The 14,799-nt window shown below is 32.7% G+C and overlaps 1 protein-coding gene and 1 long non-coding RNA gene across 2 annotated transcripts in view; one reads left to right on the top strand and one right to left on the bottom strand.

Moving 5' to 3' along the window:
* Nucleotides 1-14,799, top strand: part of LOC127729976 (E3 ubiquitin-protein ligase LRSAM1-like) — a 53,087-nt gene that overhangs the window by 13,365 nt on the left and 24,923 nt on the right. Inside the window, exons 7-12 of the mRNA XM_052237975.1 lie at nt 4,377-4,461; nt 5,868-6,032; nt 8,537-8,584; nt 10,865-10,986; nt 13,131-13,160; nt 13,790-13,912. Coding sequence (XP_052093935.1) covers nt 4,377-4,461; nt 5,868-6,032; nt 8,537-8,584; nt 10,865-10,986; nt 13,131-13,160; nt 13,790-13,912 — 573 coding nt within the window. The remainder of the gene's footprint in view (nt 1-4,376; nt 4,462-5,867; nt 6,033-8,536; nt 8,585-10,864; nt 10,987-13,130; nt 13,161-13,789; nt 13,913-14,799) is intronic.
* The window catches only part of LOC127729991 (uncharacterized), a 99,505-nt gene continuing 87,257 nt past the window's right edge, over nt 2,552-14,799 (bottom strand). The window contains exon 2 of the long non-coding RNA XR_007994924.1: nt 2,552-4,039. This is a non-coding gene — a long non-coding RNA (uncharacterized LOC127729991). The remainder of the gene's footprint in view (nt 4,040-14,799) is intronic.

A 14,799-nucleotide genomic window follows, 5' to 3' on the forward strand; every position in this document is an offset into this window, starting at 1 on the left:
ACTGGTTTAATCTTCTGTTTTTATACGACCGCAAAAATTAAAAATTTTTTGGTCGTATATTGGTATGACGTTGGCGTCGTCGTCGTCCGGCGTCGTCCGAAGACACATTGGTTTTCTCACTCTAACTTTAGTTTAAGTGAATGGATCTCCATGAAATTTTACCATAAGGTTCAATACCACGAAAGGAAGGTTGGGATTGATTTTGGGGGTTATGGTACCAACAGTTAAGGAATTAGGGGCCAAAAAGGGGCCAAAAATAAGCATTTTTGTAACTTTCAGACAATAACTTGTGTGTAAGTGTTTGGATATTTCTGAAATTGTACTACAAGGTTTCATATCACAAAGGGAAAGCTGGAATTGAGTTGGGGGGGTAATTGCCTGAATTGGGGGCCAAAAAGGGGCCAAAAATAAGCATTTTTCTAGTTTCAAGACAATAACTTGTGTTCAAGTGTATGGATCTCTCTGAAATTGTACTGCAAGGTACCATACCACAAAGGGAAGGCTGGGATTGAGTTTGGGGGTGATGAATCATAAGGGGGTTCAAAAAAAATTTGGGGGGGGGGATTTTTTTTTTTCTTTTTTTTTCTTTTTTTCCTTTTTTTTTTCTTTTAAAATTTTCCATTTTAAGTTGGTTATTTCTGATTTATATTTAAAAGCAAATAATAATGATATGGTAGGAGATACACACCAAACAGGATGTGTAAATTATTATATAATAAGTATTGTGCAATAGCAAGAAATTTTCAATTGCACAGTATTGCACAATAGCAAGAAATCTTCAATTGCACAGTATTGCGCAATAGCAAGAAATCTTCAATTGCACAGTATTGCGCAATAGCAAGAAATATCCAATAGCACAATATTGCGCAATAGCAAGAAATTGTCAATTGTACAGTATTGCGCAATAGCAAGAAATATTCAATTGCACAGTATTGTGCAAAAGAAGATACTTCGTATAAATTGCTTATTTCTTGATCAATTTCAATGGGGTTTTATTCTTGAATTCTTGGGGTTCTTTAATATGCTGAATATAACCGTGTATTAAGTTTTTGGATTTTGGGCCCCGTTTTTAAATTGGTCCACATTGAGGTCCAAAGGGTCCAAAATTTAACTTTGTTTGATTTCATCAAAAATTGAATTATTGGGGTTCTTTGATATGCCGAATCTAACCGTGTATTTAGATTCTTAATTTTTGGTTCCGTTTTCAAATTGGTCTACATTAAGGTCCAAAGGGTCCAAAATTAAACTTAGTTTGATTTTAACAAAAATTGAATTTTTAGTGTTCTTTGATATGCTGAATCTAAACATGTATTTAGATTTTTGATTATGGGCCCAGTTTTCAAGTTGGTCCAAATCGGGGTCCAAAATTAAACTTTGTTTGATTTCAACAAAAATTGAATATATGGGGTTCTTTGATATGCTGAATCTAACCATGTATTTAGATTTTGGATATTGGACCATAATAGGTGAATGTCCAATTTAAAATTTTTAAGTTCTTAGACCACATTCATTCTGTTTCAGAAACCTATGCTGTGTCAAATATTTAATCACAATCCAAATTCAAGCTGTATCAAGCTTGAATGTTGTGTCCATACTTGCCCCAACTGTTCAGGGTTCGACCTCTGCGGTCGTATCAAGCTGCGCCCTGCGGAGCATTTTATTTCTTTTACTTGGTTAACAGATTAAAAGGTTAGGGGAAAATTGTTGTTCTATTCCAAAACACCATATTGCTTAGACAATTATACATCAATATATCAAGTAGTGCAGTTAACTATACAACTTTTGGAATTTATAATTAGATCTTGCTGCTGTCTCATTGGCATTTACCCAACTCCTCTTTTTATACGACCGCAAAAAAATTTTTGTGGTCGTATATTGGTATGACGTTGGCGTCGTCGTCGTCCGGCGTCGTCGTCCGGCGTCGTCCGAAGACACTTGGTTTTCGCACTCTAACTTTAGTTTAAGTGAATGGATCTTTATGAAATTTTACCACAAGGTTCAATACCACAAAAGGAAGGTTGGGATTGATTTTGGGGGTTATGGTAATAACAGTAAAGGAATTAGGGGCCAAAAATAAGCATTTTTGTAACTTCCAGACATAACTTGTGTGTTAGTGTATGGATCTCTCTGACATTGTACCACAAGGTTCCATATCACTAAAGGAATGCTGGGATTGATTTTGGGGGTAATTGCCTCCAAATTTTAGGAATTAGGGGCCAAAAAAGGGGCAAAAAACAAGCATTTTTCTAGTTTCATGACAATAACTTGTGTGTAAGTGTATGGATCTTTCTAAAATTGTACTACAAGGTTCCATATCACAAAGGGAAAGCTGGGTTTGAGTTTGGGGGTAATTGCCCTAAACGTTTAGGAATTTGGGGCCAGAAAGGGGCCAAAAAACACATTTTTTTCTAGTTTCCAGACAATAACTTGTGTTCAAGTGTATGGATCTCTCTGAAATTGTACTGCAAGGTACCATACCACAAAGGGAAGGCTGGGATTGAGTTTGGGGGTAATGAATCATAATGGGGGTTCAAAAAATTTTGGGGGGGGATTTATTTTTTTTTCCTTTTTTTCTTTTTTTCCTTTTTTGTTTCTTTTAAAATTTTCCATTTTAAGTTGGTTATTTCTGATTTATATTTAAAATCAAATAATAATGATATGGTAGGAGATACACACCAAACAGGATGTGTAAATTATTATATAATAAGTATTGTGCAATAGCAAGAAATTTTCAATTGCACAGTATTGCACAATAGCAAGAAATCTTCAATTGCACAGTATTGCGCAATAGCAAGAAATCTTCAATTGCACAGTATTGCGCAATAGCAAGAAATATCCAATAGCACAATATTGCGCAATAGCAAGAAATTGTCAATTGTACAGTATTGCGCAATAGCAAGAAATATTTAATAGCACAGGATTGTGCAAAAGAAGATACTTCCTATAAATTGCTTATTTCTTGACCAATTTGAATGGGGTTTTATTCTTGATTTCATGGGGTTCTTTAATATGCTGAATCTAACCGTGTATTTAGTTTTTGGATTTTGGGCCCCGTTTTTAAATTGGTCCACATTGAGGTCCAAAGGGTCCAAAATTAAACTTTGTTTGATTTCATCAAAAATTGAATTATTGGGGTTCTTTGATATGCCGAATCTAACTGTGTATTTAGATTCTTAAATTTTGGTTCCGTTTTCAAATTGGTCTACATTAAGGTCCAAAGGGTCCAAAATTAAACTTAGTTTGATTTTAACAAAAATTGAATTCTTAGGGTTCTTTGATATGCTGAATCTAAACATGTATTTAGATTTTTGATTATGGGCCCAGTTTTCAAGTTGGTCCAAATCGGGGTCCAAAATTAATCTTTGTTTGATTTCAACAAAAATTGAATACATGGGGTTCTTTGATATGCTGAATCTAACCATGTATTTAGATTTTTGATTTTTGGGCCCCGTTATCAACTTTGTCCACATTGAGGTCAAAAGGGTCCAAAATTAAACTTTGTTTGATTTCATCAAAAATTGAATTATTGGGGTTCTTTGATATACCGAATCTAACCGTGTATTTAGATTCTTAATTTTTGGTTCCGTTTTCAAATTGGTCTACATTAAGGTCCAAAGGGTCCAAAATTAAACTTAGTTTGATTTTAACAAAAATTGAATTCTTAGGGTTCTTTGATATGCTGAATCTAAACATGTATTTAGATTTTTGATTATGGGCCCAGTTTTCAAGTTGGTCCAAATCGGGGTCCAAAATTAAACTTTGTTTGATTTCAACAAAAATTGAATATATGGGGTTCTTTGATATACTGAATCTAACCATGTATTTTGATTTTTGGGCCCCGTTATCAACTTTGTCCACATTGAGGTCAAAAGGGTCCAAAATTAAACTTTGTTTGATTTCATCAAAAATTGAATTCTTGGGGTTCTTTGATATGCTGAATCTAACCATGTATTTAGATTTTGGATATTGGACCATAATAGGTGAATGTCCAATTTAAAATTTTTAAGTTCTTAGACCACATTCAATCTGTGTTAGAAACCTATGCTGTGTCAAATATTTAATCACAATCCAAATCCAAAGCTGTATCAAGCTTGAATGTTGTGTCTATACTTCCCCCAACTGTTCAGGGTTCGACCTCTGCGGTCGTATCAAGCTGCGCCCTGCGGAGCATTTTATTAGTAATATAAAACATTCTTTCCTAAGCTTCTCATTACATAGGTAAATACACATAATAATTCTAAATGCTGTTCATTCTTTTTATGTAGAACTTACATGTATGTCAGTTGTCTATGGAATGAAAAGATAAAATTTTCCAAATTTTACCCCTCACAAAGCATTTTATAACGACTTCCATTGCTTTCATTTTCTTCTTCTAGGTATTGAATTTAGAAAACAACAAATTATCAAAGCTACCATCATCTATTGGTAAATTACGGCATCTACAAACACTCAATATTAAATGTAAGTAATAAATGTGATATGAGTTTTGAACAGAGGAATTCTGTAAAATAAAAGCAACAATACAGTTTGAAAGGGTGTGATTGCTTTACAGTTAGGGGAAAAAAGGACGTAGAAATATGAAATGCTCATCAAGTTTGTTAATTTTTTCACGATTTTTTATCAGTCTTTGTCTACCACTATGACAGTCAAAAAGTATATCATAAAATAATCACAACAACACTTATATAAACATGGATTGTCATTGAATGTACATGGGTTGGGAAGAATATTTCTCTAATTGTTGCGTTATTTTCACATTGCTTGATCGGTGTGAGAAAAATATTTCTCCTCACTAGTGAAATATCTGTTCTCGGCAAATTATTGGTCGAAATTTAATTGGGACGTCAAATTTTCTTGGTTTCTTTTGAATTTCCTATTGTGACGTCATGAAAAAAGGCAACCATGCCTGATGATGTCACATATAAAGAACACAACTTCCTGCAAATCTTTGAAAAGGAAGAATAAAAATCATTAGAGAAACAGATTCCACCACTATAACTCGTGTATTACGATATTTCTCCACTCTCAACAGTTAAATTTTAATTATTGAAAAAGCTTGGCAAGCCTCACGCTTTAAATATTAAAATTTAACTGTCTCGAGTGGAGAAATATAGTAATACATTTGTTGCAGTGGTGAAATCTATATTTCCAAGCTTATTTTTCTTCATCTTAACATCATGGAAGTCTTATGCAAATATACTGAGTAAAAAAAGTTAAGCAACATATGTTTTAATTAAAAGACTTCGAAATAAAAATTTCCGAAGTTTTAATCTTTAGACTCAAATTTTTGTTGAATAAAAATTGCACCTTATGGTTTATTTTCTTTGTTACAATAATTAATTTTATTGTTATATTGAGTTTAATTTATTTTTGAAATATGAATATAAAATTAAAAAAAAATTGTTGCTAAACTTTTTTTTACTTAGTAATTTAATATAGTATTCAAAAATTTAAAAACTGATATCTGACAGACTTAATTATGTCTGATGAACATCTGAGGGATGAAATTTTGTGTATTTAAAATGGTTTATGGTTGTTGCCTTGATTACTGTGGAGATGATTCTATATTTGTCAGATTTGTCACAAATTGCCAAACTGGTTGAACTAGAATACACTGATGCTATGTTTAATATCCTATGTTTTTAGTTGAATTCAACAGGCCAAAAAAGTAGACTTATCATACCTTTTCCATTCAGATCAATTACTTAGGTTTATATTGATACAACACTTCTGTTCTCATGTAAAGAAGTTTTTGAAAATAAAGAAGATATCTGACCAACAGACTCTGCTTATTTTCAGGTCCATAACTAAATGAAACTTAATTTTCAAATGTTAATAACCTATTTTTCTTTACTTTTCCAACATAGCCAATAGATTACATAGCTTTCCCGAAGAGATATGCAATTTGAAGAGTTTACGGACACTAGATATTTCTGGAAATAAGATTGTGAGATTGTCTAAACAGTTCTACAAAGTCAGGACTTTAGAGACATTAATATTAGATCCAGAACAGATGCACTACCCACCTAGTGGTAACTATGAATTATTAATATACACTGATACTCCATTTTTCTCATCACTTGGTGTCCGTCGTCTGTCGTCGTCGTCATCCCTCGTCGTTAGCTTTTTACAAAAGTCTTCTCCTCTGAAACCACTGGGCCAAATTTAACCAAACTTGGCCACAATCATCATTAGGGTATATAGTTTAAAATATGTGTCCGATGACCTCGCCAACCAACCAAGATGGCCGCCATGGCTAAAAATAGAACATAGGGGTAAAATGTAGATTTTGGCTTATATCTCTGAAACCAAAGCATTTAGAGTAAATATGACATGAGTAAAATTGATTATCAGGTCAAGATCTATCTGCCCTGAAATTTTCAGACAAATCTGACAACCTGTTGTTGGGTTGCTGCCCCTGAATTGGTAAATTTAAGGAAATTTTGCAGTTTTTGGTTATTATCTTGAATATTATTATAGATAGAGATAAACTGTAAACAGCAATAATGTGCAGCAAAGTAAGATCTACAAATAAGTTGTCATGACCAAAATTGTCAGTCGACCCCTTTAGGAGTTATTGCCCTTAATAGTCAATTTTTAACAATTTTTTGTAAATTTTTGTAATCTTTTACAAAAATCTTCTCTGAAACTACTGAGACAAATTTAACCATACTTGGCCATAATCATTATTAGGGTATCTAGTTTAAAAAAATTTGTCCGATGGCCTCGCCTCCCAACCATCATGGCCGACTTGGTTAAAAATAGAACATAGGGGTAAAATGCAGTTTTTGGTTTATATCTCTGAAACTAAAGCATTTAGAGCAAATCTGACAGGTGGCAAATATGTTCATCAGATTTAGATTTATCTGCCCTGAAATTTTCAGACGAATCCGACAACCCGTTGTTGGGTTGCTGCCCCTGAGTTAGTAATTTTACAAAAATTTTGCAGTTTTTTGTTATTATCTTAGATATCATTATAATATCTAATATCTAATACTATTAATTATGATTTTAACCTTATTTTACATGATTTCCAAAGCATCAGTAAATACAGGTGAGCGACACAGGCTCTTGAGAGCCTCTAGTTAAGGCTAACAGCACAATTATCATAAACAGATAATTGCTTACATCCACTTCATTTCAACTGCTTACATCCACTTCATTTGAACTGCTTACATCCAATTCATTTGAACTGCTACATCCACTTCATTTGAACTGCTTATATCCACTTCATTTGAACTTTGGTGGATAGATGTCTCATTGGCAATCATACCACATCTCCTTATATTTATATATATGATCAGGTACCTAAGGAAAGATTCCTCTTTAGAATTCTTTCATTCATCTTTGAGAGAAGAAAAATAAGATCCAAATGGATGATCATGGATGGTAAAAAAATGTTTAAAAAGAAAAAAAATACAATTAAAACAAATTAGGACAGTGACGGTGACAACACCATAGCTGTAAGAAAATAGTTGAAACTTTAAACAGTGGTCCATACATCATTAATCAGAAAACTAAAGATTAAGTAATGAGATGCATACAAGGACCATGATAAAGTCATGTGCTGCAGAAATATAAGCAATTTTTGCTCCACTGATGGCTGCAATTTAGTGAAGAGAATAATATATAAAAATAATTTTAAATAGCATACCTGAAAGGTAGATTAACATAAAGATTCAAGAATTTTGCACGCATTGTTCTTTTAGCATCATGGTAATCATAAATGTGATGCTATATTGCTTGAGAGGGGTTTAAACACTTTTGGAATGTGGGATATAGAGTGTTAAAAAAGTGGGGATTTGGGATATAGGGGTTAAAAAAAGTTAGATCTTGGAAAAAGGAGGAAAACAAGTTTTAAGTAGGAAAGAATTACAAAAAAAAAGAAGCAGGATTTGGAAATGAGGACCCCCATGTCACCCCCATTGCTTGAATGTGATGCTATCTAAAATAATTTCCTTATAGATATTATCATGGATGTGATGCTATAATCTCTAGAAACAAGATGGTATTTTATAATTTGTTGTTTACCAGGAAGCTATAAGAAATTTGTAGGGAGAACACTGCCATGGTTGATTATAATAGAGATGAATGTCACAAATTATATTATTTTTTTAAATACTTGCATATACAGTACAATGTTTATTTCTGTAAATAAAAAGTACTATTGAGACATGGTTAATTTTTCTTCTTTAGTCTCAACAAATATACTGTAAACCAACTTATTTTCGAGTATACTTTATTTCACGTTTAGCCCTTGCTAGCCCATTTCGCGGCAATTTAATTTTCATTTTGATTTTCAAATTTACCTGATGCAGTGAAATAAGGAAACATACAAGTTTTACTATCGTGATGATTTATATTTTCGCATTATTTTTCTAATGCGAAAGTCATGAAAATAAATTGCTCATAAAAATTAGTTGGTTTACAGTAGATATATGCTCACATGAAATACTTCTTGCTATATAGCCTTTCTGCGCTGAAGCAATCAAAAATCAATCATCTTTGAAATATATTCCTTAATTTTCTTTTACAGATGAGTGTTGTAAAGGTACAGAAGCAATCATGATATTTATTTGCTCAGGTGAGTCAAAAAGTGCACATAGACATTTTGTAATCAGTTTTATGCATATTAAAAGTTGTGAACAATAACTTAAGTTTTAATATTGGTGCTGTTCTTTTTCATGGTTGATTAAATCAGAGTTATGGTATGGCTAAAAATTTACATTCTAGGTAATCAGGTATAATGTTGGTGTGAAAATCTGAGCAATAAAAAAACAGTATGTAGCTGATGGTTTGTCTAGCCACACATAATTCTTATACTATATCTACTTTCTAAAACTCCATGGGGTGAACAAACACCATTATGTTTACTTTTGGTAGAGTCTCCTGAAGTGGATACCACGGTATGCAGGGTTGTCAATAAATGTTAATAAATGTTTTAAAATAAAGTTCCAATTTGACAGCACTTCATGAAACTGCAATTTAAAAAAAAAAATGCTAGTCCACATGTTTCGTCTGCCAGGCAGGCATTATCAGGACAATTTACATACAGAAATTAAGTACTGATTGATTGATTGATGCCACTTTCAACACTATTGTGCTATTTCGTGGCAGTCAGTTTTTATTGGTGGAGGAAGCCGGAGTGCCCCGAGAGAACCACCAACCATTGGTAGGAAAACTAACAATCCTAGTCACTAACGATTGCAGTTGAGTGCATCTGCCATGTGCGGGATTCGAACTTACAACTTCAGTGTTGACAGGCTAGTGATACAGTAGTTTGACTACTTAGACCACTTAGTCACCGAAGCCCCTATTAAGTACTGAAGAACAAAGCTTGGTACATGTTCATTAAATTTTACGTCAAAATAATATGTGTTGCTCTGGGTGTGAGAAATAATGAAAACTGAAAGTAGAGATTTATAAATAGATCAGATAAATATAGAAAATTAAGTTTGTTTTAAAATTCAACTTGAGTTGTTTTGTACTATAAATCTCCTTTCTGTTTGCCTAATAAATATAGCATGCTCACATGGAGTAATTTAGTTCGTTTTGCCCAGCAACCACAAATCAGAACTGGTTGAAGTTTTATTGCTTAGTGTTATCCTTTTTTCTTTCTATTGCATCACCAGCTGCTTTCTATTTTTGCTGAAGAATTACTCTATATAAAATTTAGATGGGGTTCTATTTTAAAAGTATCTCTCAAATTGATTCTTATACAAAAAAACGACATGCAATACTGTGGATTCATTAATATTCGTTGGATACCAATTTCGTTGATTTCGAGGGAACATGGGAACCACAAATTTAAATAATCAACGAATAACAAATTTTCTAAAGGAATGTATGCAGACTTTGACAAAACCACGAAATTAAACATCCACGAATATACAAGTTTTCCTCAAACCATGAAAATTGGTACCCACGAAAATAAATGAATCCACAGTAGTGGAAAACTGAGACATCTAAAATAACATGCACAGTATTTTTTACTTTTTTTTGTAGTTTATTTAAGCACAGGTTAAAAAAAAAATGAATACATGTACATGCCAATATAAACTATAACCATTTTGGCTGTAGAGTAATTATATTATCTTATGAATACATATGCACACAAATATTTTTGTCTTTGTGTTGCCAGACAGGGAAGCTGTAGCAATACATAGGGATCACTTTTGTCTTTGTGTTGTCAGACAGGGAAGCTATAGCAATACATAGGGATCACTTTTGTCTTTTTGCATCATTATCAAACTTTGTTAATCAGCAATTCATTAAAAATGGCTTGATAGAAATGAACTAAACTTGCACAGATTCTTCTATAGGACAAGTAGTTGTGCACCTGCTATTTTGATTTTTAATATGAGAAAAATGTTTGTTTCCCATACCAGAACATGAAATTCTCACCATTTCTGCTTGTATCAGTTTGTCAACCCGTAACCCTTTGAAAATGGATAGGTAGAATTTCACCAGACTTCATCAGGACCTGAAGATGTGCACCTGCTATTTTAAATTTGATTCTTGTGAAATTTTTAGGTTCCAAGAGATTGCAAGAACACTAATCAGTTTTCTTTTGAAGACTCACACAATTTGAATTAAAACACAAACAAAAATACATGATGCTGTAAATTAAGAAATTATTGCTAGGTTTTTATTAAAATGAATAATGGGACTGGTTGTGTATCGCAATAATAAGAACTCACATTCTGATATCTGATACACATATCTGTATGCCGTTTTTCCTGAAATCTCAATAATTAATCTATGATTTTGGTCAATTTTTTTTAAATCATAATAACAAATGCACGTCATAATTTCTGAATTTACAGTAGATAAATTTGATAATTGTTGTATTTTCTACTTTCAGATAACCAAATAGAATACATACCTCCATCAAATTTTCTGTTGGACGTGTTAGATATTCCTACATCCCCAAGCAAAGTCAGTCAATCATTAGCAAAACATCTAAGAGACGAAGAAAGTTTACAGGTAAAAAAATACTTTATATTATAAATTATTGTTTAGATCAGTTCATCTGAAACCTTGATAAATCTTACCTTATGTAAAAATTGAGAATAATTGTATGTATCCAGAAATTAATTCATATATTTTTATGCCCCCGTCGTAGCCGAGGGGGCATTAAGTTTTACCCTTGTCCTTCTGTACGTACGTCCGTACGTCCCAAAGTTGGTTTCCGTCCTCTAACTTTAGCTTGCCTCAACCAAATGTTATGAAACTTATAAACAATGATTATTACCACAAAACACAGATCAAGTTTGAATTTTGGTGGCATCATTTTAACCGTTCTAGAGTTAACGTTATGCCCCTTTATAAATGGAAAAATTGCTGAATTTTTCGTTTCCGTTCTCTAACTTTAGTTTGCCTCAACCAAATGCTATGAAACTTATACACAATGCTTATTACCACAAAATACAGATCAAGTTTGAATTTTGGTGGTGTCACTATAACCATTCTAGAGTTATACTCCTTTACAAAGGGAAAAATTGCTGAATTTTTAGTTTCCGTTCTCTAACTTTAGTTGGTAAATTGCCTCAACCAAATGCTATGAAACTTATACGCAATGCTGGTTACCACAAAATACAGATCAAGTTTGAATTATGGTGGTGTCACTTTAACCGTTCTAGAGTTATGCCCTTTACAAATGGAAAAATACCGAATTTTTTGTTTCCATTCTCTAACTTAAGTTTGCCTCAACCAAATTTTATGAAACTTATACACAATACTTATTAACACAAAACTCAGATCAAGTTTAAATTTGGGTAGGGTCACTTTTATCGTTCTTCAGTTTTGTCTGTTTTATAATTTTATATGATATGCAAGCGGGTGCATCATCTGTGTCCCATGGACACATTCCACATTTATTTCAAAAATATTCTTTCTTCCAATTAAATGCAAAAATTGGAAAATAATCATATGTATGCCGTTATTTATTATGTGTAGTCTACAGGACGACAAACACATTTTTCACATGAAGGATAACATCACAGTTATTACTAAATTTAAAGTACAGTCGAACCTCGTTGTGTCGAAGTCGAAGGGACTGGACCAAAATATTCGACTCATCCGAGGTCGAGTGTGTCGTCATAAATTTGGAATGCATGAAATACGGTATGAGATTTGTGTAAACTAGATACAATGAACAGTGTGCCTTTTTTTCGATATGACACTTTATGATTGTGTATTCAATCTCCATTTTTGGTCCTTCGTAATAATTAAACACACAAGTACAGATACAAATCATGCACAAATAAAATCAATAGTCTACACAAATATTTACAAAGGTCAGTCATTATAAATTATGAAATCCCTCGCGGCACGAAATAAGTTCTGAACGGTCTCTGCTGAGGTCGTCTGCTTTACATTAAATCATCATGAATTTATTATAATTGTCCTAATCCTTTTATTTATTGTAATTAATGAGTTTTAAATCTAACGTTTCATTTAATCTCGGCTTGGGTTATTTAAATTGGTTTCGTTTTTATCTCAGGTGAAAAATGTTCAACACACTAACATTCCGCTTGAAAGATCAACACAGGTGTTAATTAGCGGTCTTCATAAACATGTCATTTTAACTAATATACAAACAAGTATGTTTACTCAGCTTTAATCTCTTTTGAAAATGATTAGGTGACATAAGAAATACATCCGATTTGAATTTTTATCATTAGGCCTGCATCTTTCAAAAATTCTTACTTTCAAACTTCGAGACATCGGGGTCAATTAACATTTTACTTCGACGGGACTATAAAATTTACTCGACTTAACCGAGTATTCGAATCAACCGAGTTCAACTCATCAGAGGTAATTATGCATTGATCAAACGGGAATTTTACCGGGACCAAGAAATTACTTCGACTCATCCGAGTTTTCGACACAACCGAGTTCGACACAACAAGATTCGACTGTAATTCAAACAAAACTGACATAAACGATGTCAAAACTCTGAATTAATCACTTCTGTTTAGTATTTCTGTTATAGAAAAGAAAAAAATGGTGGTCTTCTGTCTTAGCAAAAAATATTCAACAAGAGACTAACTTTGTATGAACAAATTGAAGACATAAAACAACATTGTAGAAACCCTACTAGAGATATTTTCTTATTTCTGTTTCAGAAATCTGTAGATGATTACAACACACAGATGGTAAAGTATTACTGGAGTTGTTTTTGTTGATAAATTTCTAATTTTAGATTAGTGCCTACAAAACAATAACACACAAATAATGGATGATATTGTGATAGTGTAGTTATTATCAGAGGATTAAATAAAATTATTTCCATATATTAGAAATCTAATTAAAATTAAAATAGCTGTGACCAAGCATAAAAAAATGAGAGTGCTGAGATTAAATTTTAATTAGATTGATACATAATGTGAATGTATCATAAGCAACAGCTTAGTTTTAAAATGGAAGGTCAAAATTTTCCATACAAAAAATATACTGTATCACTTTGAAAAGTAAGATCTTTTGTATGTATATACAAGAGACTTTCAAAATTTACTTTTATTAGAGCCAGCTTTCAATTTTCAAATACATCTCCAATAATAACACTGCAGGTAAAATAATTTAAAGGTAAAACGATTTTGATTCTAATTTCAAACTTAAAAAACTTCTTTGTGAAACGAAAAAATGATTCGTCATTACATTTCTCGTTCAATATTATAGATAGCTTTGATGATTGGTTTTGCATACAAATTATGAATAAAAAAAAATACTGTTGTACCTTACATTTGGAAGAACTTATTTTCATTATCAGTGTTTAAACATACAGGATAGAAAAAGACAAGAATTCGCTGATATAGAAAGAAAAATGCAGCAGGAAGAGAACGAACAGGCAGAGATCGCAGTGAAGATGAATATAAATAGGAACAAATATCTGGATGAAGTGGTTCAGGTACAGATTATATACATACAATCAAATCTCATTAATTTAAACTCAAGTAGAACAACTAGCCCTCATTATGCTTGATTCCAATCGTTATCTTTCCGTCAAAGTGTTTGGTTTTAGGTGACGTTATTTGACGTCATTTGTGCGTTTTTTGGGCATAAAATCTACGTCAGTAGGTTGAGCTAAGGGATGAATATTCCAATGGGGATAACTTCCTTATGACTGCTTGGATAATGGTTTTTATACGACCGCAAAAATTTTTTGTGGTCGTATATTGGTATGACGTTGGCGTCGGCGTCGTCATCGTCATCGTCCGAAGACACATTGGTTTTCGCACTCTAACTTTAGTTTGAGTGAATGGATCTCAATGAAATTTTACCTCAAGGTTCAATACCACAAAAGAAAGGTTGGGATTGATTTTGGGGGTTATGGTACCAACAGTTAAGGAATTAGGGGCCAAAAAGGGGCCAAAAATAAGCATTTTGGTAACTTCCAGACATAACTTGTGTGTTAGTGTATGGATCTCTCTGACATTGTACCACAAGGTTCCATATCACAAAAGGAATGCTGGGATTGATTTTGGGGGTAATTGCCTCAAAATTTTAGGAATTAGGGGCCAAAAAAGGGTCAAAAAACAAGCATTTTTCTAGTTTCATGACAATAACTTGTGTGTAAGTGTATGGATCTTTCTGAAATTGTACTACAAGGTTCCATATCACAAAGGGAAAGCTGGAATTGAGTTTGGGGGTAATTGCCCAAAACGTTTAGGAATAAGGGGCCAAAAGGGGGCCAAAAATAAGCATTTTTTTTTTCCAGACAATAACTTTTGTTCAAGTGTATGGATCTCTCTGAAATTGTACTGCAAGGTACCATACCACTAAAGGAAAGGCTGA

The sequence above is a fragment of the Mytilus californianus genome, unplaced genomic scaffold (genome assembly GCF_021869535.1).
Source record: "Mytilus californianus isolate M0D057914Y unplaced genomic scaffold, xbMytCali1.0.p SCAF_2, whole genome shotgun sequence".
Taxonomy (NCBI): domain Eukaryota; kingdom Metazoa; phylum Mollusca; class Bivalvia; order Mytilida; family Mytilidae; genus Mytilus; species Mytilus californianus.